This window comes from Neomonachus schauinslandi, chromosome 14, assembly GCF_002201575.2.
Source record: "Neomonachus schauinslandi chromosome 14, ASM220157v2, whole genome shotgun sequence".
NCBI lineage: Eukaryota > Metazoa > Chordata > Mammalia > Carnivora > Phocidae > Neomonachus > Neomonachus schauinslandi.
Genome location: NC_058416.1, coordinates 78,335,396 through 78,348,148, shown reverse-complemented (window position 1 = coordinate 78,348,148; position 12,753 = coordinate 78,335,396). Strand labels below are relative to the sequence as shown.

The window sequence follows — 12,753 nt, the reverse complement described above, 5'->3', positions numbered from 1 at the left end:
TCAGTGATGAGGGATAAGGGATGATGCCCACCCGCACTGATGAGGCGATCTTTACTCAGTCCAATCTGAGTAAATGCCAGTCTCTTTCAGAAACACCCTCAGAGACACAGCCCCAAAATAATATGTTACCAGCTCTCTGGGCGTCCAGAGTCCAGTCACGTTGACACATGAAATCAACCCTCGCGGGCACAGTCACACCAGCCAATTCTTGAGTAGGTCTTGCTTGAGAGGAAACATTTGAAACAAGAACAGGGTGGGTGGAGAGTGTCCTAGAAGGGAAGGAGAGAGTAAGGCGGCAATGTACCTGCTGCTTTACATGTGTGATTTGATCCTGGCAGGCACCTTTGGAATAGAGATTATTGGACACGGAGAGAAGCCAGATGCTCAAAGCTAAGTGGCAAAGTGGCAGACTAAGGATCTGAACAAGCAGAGTTAAGAGCTGGCCACTGTCACACCACAAGCCACATCTGACCCTCCCCCCTTCTTTTGACTCTCCAGGCAGGGGCTAGCGTGAAGCATAACCACCATCATGTATTTGCCCCACAGTCCCTCTACTCTGTTCCTAGAGCAGGTGCCAGTGATGTAATAAGGTGCAAAGAGCAGGTGTTTCTGAATCAGAACACTTCTGACCCCAGCCCAGCCTCCTCTCTTCTCCCTATTGTCTTTCTCAACACGTTAAAAAATAAAAATAAAATAAAATAAAAAAGCTTTATTACGCATAAAGTATTAATCTGTAATATGTAATATACATACTCGTTGCTGGGAAATACAGACCAGCGAAATAGGAGAAAATCAAAGTGGTCTATAATCACCTCATCGCAGAAAAAAGCACTAAAATTTCCATACTGGTTCTCCTGTCTTCAGGTCATAGGGACCCTGTCCTCTGTGCTTAGTGACCAGCCCTTTCCAGTTACACATATTAACCTTAACTGGGAGTTTATTTTTTGTTTTCACTCTGGGGTTGTTTCTGGAGCTTGGTTCTTTAGATTTTGTTGGGTGAGGGGCATGGCTTGGGAGGTAGATTGGAATTGTGTGTGTTTGGAGTTGTTTATCAATTCGAAGCACTCACCTCCCAGCTTATTTCGAGGCTTTTTTCCTAGGGCATCTATATTCAAGAACTGGCCCTGTCTTTTGGGGCTGTTTTTCCTCGGGGGGTTTTCCTCGCTGGAGGCTCTCTGTTCCTTTGAACGGTAAGTGTCTGAACTTTGGTGGTAGCTGAAATTGGCTTTGGCCGCGAGACTTTAGTTTCTAATGATGACTGGCGGCTGCAGGGGGTGACCTGGCCTCTCTTGTTTACCCCCGTCCCCGGGCTCAGGAAGCCCCGCCGCCTCGGCGAAAGGGCCGCGCGGGGCTGGAAGGGCGGACCGGGAGGGTGGCGGGCGGCCGGCGCCTCCCGGTAACCTGGTCACCGGCGCCTTGGCAACGGGGAGGGGGGCGGGACCTTGGGGGGAAGTCGGAAGCAGGAGGCTACATCTCGCGAGAGTTGCTTTTGCGCGCGAACTCTAAGCGCCCGGGTCCCGGGGTCGGGGCGCGGCTAGTGGCTGTGCAGGTCCCTCGGGGCCGCGACGATCCCAGCGGACCCCCACGCCTTTATCACCCCGCCATGGAGACCTCAGCGCAGCAGGAGCGGCAGCAGCCCGCGGCGGCCAAGATCAGAAACCTGCCCTGGTAGGAGGAGGCCCGGCTGCCGCAGGAAGGGGGATCGGTGGCCGGGATGGGCCAGCGGCCAGGCCGCAGCCCGCCGGACCTCGCCCCACCGCCCCCGACCTGCGGCCCGGACCTCGCCCCAGAATTTCGCCTTGACATCTCCAGCTCCTCAGTCCCCTCCGTTCTTCTAGGATTTTTTACAGGACTTCCCGCTGCCCTACTCCCACCGCCCCTATTCGTTTTACGCACCGGGTGACAGCCCAGGGGTTAGATCCCGCGTCTTCTGACTTCGCATCGGCCTTCGTGCCAAAATGCCCTCTACTCTTGCTGGAATCTTCAATGCAATTATTGCTCAAATTCTAAACTGAAATAATAATGACGATAATAACGCTCCCCAGTTAAGTTGTATTTAAGTGGCTTCCTACTAGATTAGCAAGGACCCTGCTAGATGTTTGATCTTTACGAAGAGCCTAGGTAGTTATTATTCCAGTTGTAAAACCAAAAAGTTAAAGGACTTGCCTAAGGTCCGGAGCTAGAAAATAAGTTGGGATTTGAACCCAGGTGAATTCAGAACTTGCACTCATAACCATCCTACTCCCACAGCTGCGTCTGAATGATGTTTTAGGAACTGAAGGGATTCGGCTTGATTTCTCCAGAAAGGTCCAAGTTGGTCTTGTCTAATAAGGAGTTCAGTTTGTTTTTATCGTGGAAAAAACACATAGCATACAGTTTACAGTTGTAAACATTGTAAAGTGTATAATTCCGTGACTTTGAGTACGTTGAGAACGTTGTGCTACCATGTTACTGTCTAGTTCCAAATTTTTTCATTTTACCCCAAATGGAAACTCCATACCCATTGGCAGGTACTCCCCATCCCCACGTCCCCTTCCTCTGAATTTGCCTATTGTGGATATTCATATAAATAGAATCAGTATGTGGCCTTTTGTGACTGGGGGCTTTCATAGGATCATGTTTTCAGGGTTCATCCATGTTGTAGCAGGTGTGGGTGCTTCATTCCTTTTTATGGGTGAATAATATTCCATTATATGGATAGACCACCATTTATTTATCCATTCATCTTCTGATGTATATTTGGGTACGAGTTCAATTTTTTTATTTATTTTTTATTTTTTTAGATTTTATTTATTTGAGAGAGAGAGCACGAGAGGGAAGAGGGTCAGAGGGAGAAGCAGACTCCCTGCTCAGCAGGGAGCCCGATGTGGGACTCGATCCTGGGACTCCAGGATCATGACCTGAGCCGAAGGCAGTTGCTTAACCAACTGAGCCACCCAGGCGCCCTTGTTCAGTTTTTTTAAAAAGATTTTTATTTATTTGAGAGAGCGAGCATGAGGCGGGCAGTGTGCAGAGGGAGAGAAGCAGACTCCCCGCTAAGCAGGGAGCCCGACGCAGGGCAAAATCCCAGTACCCTGAGATCAGGAACTGAGCCAAAGGCAGACGTTTAACCGACTGAGCCACCCAAGTGCCCCAAAGAGTTCAGTTTTTAATTTACTTTGAAATAGTAGGTGCCCATCCAGGTTGAGATTGTTTATAGGCAGACAGCTGGAAAGGTGAAATTAGAGCAGTGCTATTGGCATTTTGGGCTAGATACTTGGTGGGGGCGGGCATGGTGGCTGTCCTGCGCATCGTAGGATGTTTAGTGACAGCCCTGGTTCCTATCCACTGGAGGCCTGTGGCACCCTCCACCCAATTGTGACAACTGAAAATGTCTCCAGGTATCACCAAGTGTTTCTTGAAGGACAAAATTGCCCCTGGTTGAGAACCAGTGGTCTGTATTAAAAGTTAAAGGATTTTATTTCTCTTCCTCTTTTCATTAGGATATGAAAGGATTCTTTTGCACGTGACAGCATGTTCTTGCGTTTGTATATATTGTAAGCCATGCTAAACTGTATTTCAGGGTTGAAAAGTACCGGCCACAGACACTGAATGATCTGATTTCTCATCAGGACATTTTGAGTACCAGTAAGCATCCATGTGTCAGTTGCTGTCATTCTAGTTGGAGGACCTGTATCATTTCTTGGTGATGTCTCTGCTGAGTAATAACCTTGAAGTATCTGACTGAGCTTTATGGAATGTTGCCGTAAGATCTGAGTCCTTCAGATTTTTCATTCCTGCATCTACCTCTGATTTGAACGTAGTGTTGAAGTAAATTCAAGCCAACTCAAGGGCCCACGGTGAATGAGGCAACTCTCGGAAACTGATGGGGTCTCTCTTTCTTCCCGACCCTCAGTTCAGAAATTTATTAGTGAAGACCGCCTGCCCCACCTGCTTCTCTATGGTCCTCCAGGGACGGGAAAGACCTCCACCATCCTAGCCTGTGCGAAACAGCTATACAAAGATAAGGAATTTGGCTCCATGGTCTTGGAGGTAAATAAGAGGATTCTTCTTACTCTGCAAAGAACTCGAGTCTCTTAGTTCTCTTAGATTTGTCTTACTTTACAAGTAAGTTGCTGTGCTAGAGGTGGGGAAAGGAACAGACATAAAATATCTCGAGTGGCTTTTATCTAGAATTGACACTTGGGTCTGGATTCGCATTAGCTAGAGGGCAGTGGTAGGGCTAGATATTTTTCTTTGCCTCTGCCAACTTACACGCCAACACTCAGGGGTCACTCAGTGAGTGGTCACTCGGTGGCTTGCTGCTCCCATGTGCCTGTCCAGATTTCTTCTCCATGTGGCTCCCCGCTGTCCTTGCCCTGGAAGGCTGAGCTGTATTGACTACAGGCTGCCTTGTCCTTTGGCTCCCCCTGGTTAGGTTTGGCCAATAGGGGCCCTGGCAGGAGTCGGGGGAGGGAGAATGATGCCTGGTTCTGTCTTGGGGGTCACCACAGGCTGACAGCATCCCCACCCGCAGGGCAAATCCCACAGCCTTATCCAACGGTGCCAACACCACCCCCCCTGCCCACTCACCTCTCAAGACTTGGGGTTGGTAATGGGCCCCAGCAGTTGCAGAGGTATTGCATAGCTCTTTTGGTTACCCCACACCCCACCGTTTAAAATGTCTCTTCATGTAATTCTCTTCAAATCACTGAATTTGAGTATGCCATCTGTTTGCTCTGAGATTTGACTGATACCCTTAGATTACAAAATTTTAAATATTGTCTACTGCAAGAAAAAAAATGTCTAGCTTATTTTTTTGTTATAGATCTTAGAACCTTGCTGCCACCAATGTTCTTACTTGAGTGTATTAAAGACTGGGTAACTTCTGGGTTGCTCTGGGTTTCGGTAGCTAAAATTAGCATGATTCTGTTCATGCCAGAGGTGCTGTTCACTGTGGCCAGGCCAATTAATTATTCTGCCAGAGTATGTCAGCGGTTGTCCTCGAAAGGGGGAGGAAACACAGTCATTTGCCCTTCAGAATGTAATGGAATGGTGTAGCGAGTTGTGAGTTTTAAATACAGTTGTGATCTTGGCTTTTTAATAGTGTTTATCTCGTAGGTGTCGTTAGACCTAGAGACCTAGCTTGCCAAGCTGGATTGATGGAAATCACCAATATATTTCTAACTTACTCTGGCTTCTCTTTCACACTTAGCTGAATGCTTCAGACGACCGAGGAATAGATATCGTTCGGGGGCCAATCCTGAGCTTTGCTAGCACAAGGACAATATTTAAGTAAGAATTATTTGCATAATTTCTCTCCCTAGAGATTCTGATCAGTGAAATGACAGAGCTTAATTTTTTTAATCCTCCCCTTTGCTAGTCTGTAAAGGTAACGAATGACATTGTCAAAAGTAGCCATGAAAAAGAGGTAAAGTACAAGGACGCTAGTAAGAAATAATGTAAATATCAAAATAAAACATTACCTAAGTCTATATTAGCAAGTTCTTTGGGAAGCATTAACTCATTTTATTAGTTACCCGAAGACTGAGGACATCCTAAGACCAGATGAGCTAGTTTGAATTTAAACAAAAATGAATTGAGATCGGGATGGACAACGGGGATGGTGGTAAACAAAGGAAAAGATGAAAAGACAGGCATGAGTGAAGGGCGAAGGTGGTGGGAAAAAGCAATGCCACGCCCCGAGTAACAGGATACCCAGTGTGCGCAGAAGAAAGGTAGAGGTGCCAGAGGAAACAATGTAACAAAAATACCCAAGTCAGACCTCAGTCCCTTTAAGAGTGGAGAGTGACGGGCATGTCCTCTGTGTGACCACAGAATGTCTGCTTCGCTCAGAGGTCAAGGAGGAATGGACTCTCTGAGGCAGGGCCTTATGGCACAATTGTACGTGTAGGTTTGAGCCTGGAAGTGGAGGTGAGACTGAAGAAATCTTCAGATGGTACCATTTGTTTTCCTAGGAAAGGCTTCAAACTAGTGATCCTGGATGAAGCTGACGCCATGACTCAAGACGCCCAGAATGCCTTGAGGAGAGGTAAGAAGAGCTCCCAGGGATAGTGTGTTGGCTCAGGAGTGCCTTCGAAAGAGAATTAGGAGCTTTGGACATGAGACATGTCTTGGCTTGTTGACCATTTTCATCTTCCGGCCCAGAGAAACCTGCTGACCTTTCTCTGTGTGTAGCCAACCTGACAATCTAGACCAAAGCTCTCTGTACTGGGGGTTTCCCCTTTCAGCAGCTTAAAGATAGAGGCCCTGGTGGGACTTTTAGTTCTGACCAGACCCTGGTGTCCCATCCTCCTCTTCCACGGGGTTCAATTTGGGGTTGGGAATTTGTATTCTTAGGAAGAGTGGAGGAGGTATGGAAAGTCTGTCTTTCCTAAACTGCTGGGTAGACTTTTCTGCTCTCGGTACCCTGAGATAAGACAGTAGCCGGGAAAATAATACTGGAAACATAGTCGCACTCAGAAAGCTGACATGACTTCTCTATTTGCCAAGGGGTGGAGAGTATCATGTGAGTTGTCTATCTTAAGGGCCCTGGTGTAGTGGATTTCTTTGAAAGGACACTGGTAATCTCTCGCATTAAGATTCTGAGGTAATCAGCTAGGAGAGAGGAGCGGTGTTGCAGATTTGTGGGGAGAAGGAGTGGGTTTAAGAAGAGGAGGACAGTTAGTGTCTTCTGATCTTAAAAGCTTTGGCAGCCTTTCTTCAACATTTGCTCTGCACAGTGACTATCAGTCTGGGCAGGTCCCCTTGCAAGAACATCGGGTAACTACAGAATGCACCCGGTGTTTCCTAAGCTTTCTGAATTCGAGTTAGCACTCTGTCGAATGCTCTAAGGCTTCGAGACAGAGTCCACTGGGAAGTCCGCAACAAGCCACCCCCCTCCCCCACCATTAGAAGGTGGGGCATCATCAACCTGCCAAGTGGAGTTTTATGCAAAAGGACAGGAATATGGCAAGAACGCCAGAATCATGGCACATGAGAAGGAAGGGAAGCATTTTATAAAATCCCGTCGAGGTGGCGTGTCCATCAGCTTTGGGGAGGAGCGCAGCTGGCTTCCAGTCCTGGCCACCCCGGCCGCAGCCCCTCGTTCCCGGAGCTCTCCAATCTGTGGATGGCCTCCGCTCGTGCACGTGAGCTCGGAAGAGTGTGGGGTCTCCAGGACTCTGGAAGGCTCAGAACAGACAGGAGCTGGTTTTCTTTTCCCTTGCCAGTGATTGAGAAATTCACTGAGAATACCAGATTCTGCCTCATCTGTAACTACCTGTCAAAGATCATCCCCGCCCTGCAGTCCCGGTGTACAAGGTTCCGATTTGGCCCCCTGACTCCTGAACTCATGGTCCCCCGCCTGGAGCACGTCATAGAAGAAGAGAAGTAAGTACAAGGGAAAGCAGGAAAGCCCAGGGCCTTAGGACTGGGGGGGTGTGGGCAGGGCCCTGGGCTGGCTGGCTGGTCTGCAGTTGAAGGTGATAAGGCGTGTAAAGAGCTAAGGAGGGTGCCTGGCACAGAGTCAGCATCGGGGTCTGTGAGCTGCTATCCTCTTCCCTGGCGTCTCATGGACAGTCTTCGTAAAAGGCACTTGGTTCCTCTCTTGATTCCATCCTCCTCCCCTGGAAGCCGTCCTGACTTCCTCCTACTCTTCTTTTGTCATTGGCAACGGCGTGCTGCCAGAGTCTCTTCTGCTAAGATGCCTCCAGCCTTTCGGGACTAGGAGGGAAGGTACTGAGACATTACCTTCTGTACCGTCAGTTGCCAGGCCCGTAGCCAGCCCAAGCTGCTGCTTTGTGAAAGGGGCTGGTCTGCCTCTGACTGCAGCTCTCGCCAGCGCGCTTGCCTCTCGGGAGAACAGAATTCAAAGCCCGTTGCTCAACACAGCAATGCTTGGGCCTCAGGGAGGCTCGCTCCCGACTTGGGAGTGGGTGGTGACTGCTAATGTGAAGCCCACAGCCCCAAAGACCAGAGTGAATTCGAGAGCCCGCCACAGATCGGGAGAGTACTGTTTACTCTGTCCTTCCCTTTCCTTTCATTATTTCAAAGCCTTAGTCATCCCCTGGCTGAACGCTCGTGCTCTCTCAGGGCCCCTGACCTCCTCCTGCCTCTTTCCTCTCAGAGTGGACCTAAGTGAGGACGGGATGAAGGCCCTCGTGACCCTTTCCAGCGGAGATATGCGAAGAGCTCTGAACATTCTGCAGGTACGGAACCACTGCAGCAGGTCTCGAGCTGCTGCTTTGGAAGAGGTTTTCGAGAAAGACAAAAGCAGCACACAGCCAACCTGTAAGTTCAGAAATCGAGAAACTGGTAAGATCTCGATCTCCCCATGTACCGACGACTTCCCCCCACCTCGGGGTTTTGAGTAACAGAGAGTAACATGCTGCAAACCAGGGAAAGCTAGGGAAGGGTTCTGGAGCCGCCTGCAGCGTGGTGGCCACTGTGACAGCCACGATTCTCCCCCTCCTGCGCAGAGCACCAACATGGCCTTCGGGAAGGTGACGGAGGAGACGGTCTACACCTGCACTGGGCACCCTCTCAAGTCCGACATTGCCAACATTCTGGACTGGATGTTGAATCAAGACTTCACCACAGCCTACAGAAGTATCCTTCCTCGGGTGCTGCTGACGGTGCGGGGTGTACGTGAGGCCCGAGCTTGGCCCAGGAGTCCAGGCTGCAGCCGGCGTCTACACCCTGCTGGCCAAAGACGGTTGGCTGCTTGTGGGTCTGGGCCGCTTGCTGTGGAAACACGGTGTCTGTGGGTGGGGCGGGTCCTCGTCTTTAATGCCCTAAAGTTCTTCCTGAAGGACTCTGACATGGGTACAGCTTGAGGCCGCCTTGCTCGCGGATGAGAGCAGCAGTTAGACATTGGGGTTGGGGGCGGCAGATGCGATCATTCTTGAGTGGCCGGCGCTACTCGTGTTTGGCTGTGAAGTTCAAAGCCAGGGGCGGTGACAGGAGGCCTTCTGGGGGACGCATTCGGCTCTGCCCTCTACTAGACAGAGACAGTTCTATCGGAAAGCCCCTATGGAAGATGCAAACCTAGGAGAGGCAAGAATTGGAGCTCACTTGGCGCAGCTGGATTGAGAGCAACTGCCACGGTGGGGTTAGAAGCCCTCCTTCCAGAAGTCCCCCCCACTGGAGTTGGGATTCAAAATTCTGTGCAGCGCGTTTGTTCCGGAAGCTGGCCCTTTGCCTTAACTGTTCCTCTCTAGATATTATGGAGTTGAAAACCCTGAAGGGGTTGGCGCTACAGGACATCCTGACAGAGATACACTTGTTCGTGCACAGGGGTAACTCACGGTCTTCCCTAGTCGAGAAGCTGCGGGAGGAGGGGAGTGGGGCAGTTGAGAGCGGGGGTGAGGGAACATGAGGCTTCGCTTTCGAAGCAGAGAAACAGGAGCGAAGTATAAACCTGGCCCCGCAGTTGTAGTTTTCTCTCGTTGCTGTTTACAACTTTGTTCCAAAACGACTCTTAACCTCTGAACCTCCTGGGCAAGCAGCTCTGGAGGGCTAACTCTCTCCTCCAAGGGTTTGTATTTTACAGGAGTAAATAGTATGTTTTAATTCACGTTTCTAAGGGTATTTTTCCCCAAAAGGAGAGAGAGAGGAGGAACGTCTATCCACGGGGTAAAGCAGAGCAGTCTTAACTAAACCGTCTTAAGTTCCACACTCGGCCGTATCTTCTGTACAGACCTGGTTCTCAACCTTGGCAGCACATAGGCATCACCCCAGACCCATTCACTTGGCCTTTGCGGGGAGCTGGGCATCAGGATTTTCTCAGGCTCTCCGGGTGACCTGCTGCACAGCCTCCTCAGAGCAGCTGTCCCCCTGCCAACAGCCGGCTACACATGGACAGTCGGGTCCGGGAATGTTCTGCCCGTGCCTCGCGGGCCTCCCCTGGGCCGACTGGCGTGGTAACTGCTGCCCACGAGCATGGTCGGCTGGAGCCCAGCTCTGCACTTTGATTGTGGAAAATGAGTATGAATAGAGATTTAGATCAGTAGATTTGTTTTTAAAATCGGGACAGCGTGTGAGAACTTGGCTTCACTCCTAGAGTGAACTTGGTTCACTCCTAGAGCTGCTCCGTTGCTAAAGCAATATTGGTGCCTCTTCCGGGTTCTTGGGATCGCTTTGGAACCTGCTCACAAGATGGATAAAAACTGAACTCATCCAGTGTTCACTTCCTTAGAGGTGTGGCAGCCAGTGACCTGAGGCCTCCAGACAAGTGTAGTGTCCTCTGACGTTTAAGCTCATAATTGTCGTGGGATTTTTTTTTTTTTTTGGTAGTAGGAAGGGGCAGACCCTCACTGATTTCATTTTGTTTCTCCCCACAGTTGACTTTCCATCTTCAGTTCGAGTACATTTATTGACCAAAATGGCAGACATAGAGTGAGTACTTCCCAATTTTGATTCCTTTCCTTTTTTTTACCCTGTTGTGCATTTTTTCTTTCTACTTGCTTGGTTCCAACTTTCTTGTCTACCTCATTCCTATATGGCACAGTCTAGTTTTTGGTGGGATCACTGAAAGAAACATGGGAAGGGTATGACTTGCTTGTTTAAAGAATACATGAATGAACACAAGGACAGGTTCGGCTCAGTAACGGACTGGGAGATAAAGGCCTCTCCTTAGACCTCAAAGGCTTGGTCCACATTGGTTCTAGAAGTGCCGTTATCTGGAAGGCCTGCTTCAGTTCCGACATCTAGGTCATTTGGGGACAACCAGCTATCCAGCTGTTATTAAAGCATTTTGGCGTAGCAAAGCATATTGGGGGGCAAAGTAAACAGAAACTCAATTTTCCACTTTGCCTGGTTCCATAAACAGTTATTAGCCCCCAGTGAAGCTGGCAGCTATCATTTAAGTGGACAGAAGCACTGGGTTCTAAACAGATGTCAACACGGACCAACTCTAATTTGCTCTCACTGGCTTTCACACTCACACATGAGGTCACTTCTCCCTACGTGACGAATGTCATGATTTTGCTTTCACTGGCTGGGCACTGGGAAGGTGGCAAGATGAACCACCAGTGTCCTGCTTTACTAACTAGACCACAGAACCACAGTTCCCCATTCTCAAGTGAATTAAGAGGAAGGAAATCTTCTCTCAGTACATTTTGTGAGTGAAGAAATAAATCCTTATCACTTAAATTCTGTATATGTCTAGACGGCTAGCACAAACTTCCGAACACTGCCATTGATAACAGTTTTTTTAATTTAATTTTTCCTTACCAGCTTGAGTGGAATTTATAAATGAGTGTTCAGGGCAGAGAGGAGAACGTCAGCGGACACACTGAAGATCCTTGTCCAGGATCAAGTTTGATTGCCTGCTTTCCTCCTTCGGCACACTGTCCCTGTCTTTGCTGTCTCTCGTCCCCTTGTCAAAAGGCAGCTGTCCCGTGATACTCTCTATTCTTACCTTTTGTTTGACTTCTTTTAGGTACAGACTCTCTGTTGGCACCAACGAGAAGATTCAGCTGAGTTCCCTCATTGCCGCTTTCCAGGTCACCAGGGACCTGATTGTCACAGAGGCCTAAATGCTAAGCCTGTTTGCTGCGATTCGCAGGCCCCATGGTGACTGGACAACAGGGGACTGAGTTACGGCTGGGGACTGAAGCCCCGATCGCCCCAAGCTTTGGAAAACCCTGTTCCAGGCCTGGGTGGGCAAAGGTTTAAGAAGTACTGTGTTTGTGGCCGTTTGGAGCAGGTACAAAACAATTTTAACACCCAGCTCTCTTACTGCTGCCCACTTGTGTCTTAGGGCGGAAAAGAAGGCGCAAAGAGATTTTTTTTCTTTTAGCCTTAAAGCTTTTATCATTCCGTTGCTTGGATGACAGGAAATTTGCCTGCCCCATTTTGGTCTAGAACCTAAGGCTTCCCAATCTCCCGTGGTGCCAGTGTTTTCTAACTCAAGGTAAACAGAACAGCTCCACAACTAAGTGCATAAACCTAATTTGCGGCCCAGTCTCTGGATCTGCTTTAAATAGGTGTCAATGAAAAAAAAAAAAAATAGGTGTGCGTCGATTTCTGGCCCAAACTATTGTACTCCTATAAACGGGCTCAGTTAACTGTCTTCCTTTAAAAACGTCTTTTTATTTCTCCTCTACAAGCAGGTTCCTAATTGTGGTGAGACAGCGAAGTGTCATTTTATGCCCGCAGGGGGCAAGGCCTCACAGTACTCCCTTGTTAACGCAGGCAGGGCAGATGAGCCCGGGCCGGGCTGGGCACCAACACGTGCGGGAAGGACGGGGCCCTGTGGACAGGGTAGCAGTTTCTTTCACAGCAAACAGGCTGCCCTTATGAGTGTTCTTCTCCATAAAAATAAAGCAGCTTGCACGTTGGCTGTTTACGAGCTACTCTTTCCTTCACCAGTTAGAAAGATGCTGACTTACCTTGCGTTTATGTGAAAAAGCCTTCCCCCTCTCCGCTATCACAGAACAAGCTTACTTCGGAGGCTGCTCTCTATAAAGGTATCAGCTTCTCAGACTATCAAAAGGGAGAGGTTGGTTATTTGCCTCATCCACGTACACCTCGCTCCCCGAGAACCCCGAGCTAAGTTTGCAGCTAATGGCCAGACAGGGCCTCGGGGAAGCCACCCAGAACCTCTCAGGCTGCGCTGGGATGCCTCAAGACGACCACAAAGTGTAAAACTGGCCCAAGCCATTCCCCGCTGTCCTGCTGTACTCACTTGTTTTAAAAGGTGGGTATTTTTTTTCTTAGTGGGAAAAATGCAACAGTGAGCCGAAAGCTTTTTAACTTTTCCTTCAAGTG

At 49.1% G+C, this 12,753-nt stretch overlaps 1 protein-coding gene across 2 annotated transcripts; it reads left to right on the top strand.

The window, feature by feature from the left end:
- Positions 1-1,491: 1,491 nt before the first annotated feature.
- Positions 1,492-12,323, top strand: RFC5 (replication factor C subunit 5). 2 transcript variants are annotated; one of them, XM_044921326.1, is made up of 12 exons: positions 1,493-1,668; positions 3,563-3,627; positions 3,896-4,032; positions 5,195-5,274; positions 5,958-6,031; positions 7,212-7,371; positions 8,108-8,189; positions 8,460-8,589; positions 9,112-9,113; positions 9,212-9,278; positions 10,323-10,377; positions 11,423-12,323. In XM_044921326.1, exons 1-12 carry the CDS (start codon positions 1,604-1,606, stop codon positions 11,517-11,519), a joined length of 1,014 nt encoding a protein of 337 aa, XP_044777261.1. In that variant the 5' UTR covers positions 1,493-1,603; the 3' UTR covers positions 11,520-12,323. The 2 variants fall into 2 exon arrangements, with proteins under 2 accessions (XP_021554152.1, XP_044777261.1); XM_021698477.2 differs by lacking the exon at positions 9,112-9,113 and having other exon boundaries at positions 1,492-1,668; positions 9,201-9,278.
- Positions 12,324-12,753: the final 430 nt, after the last annotated feature.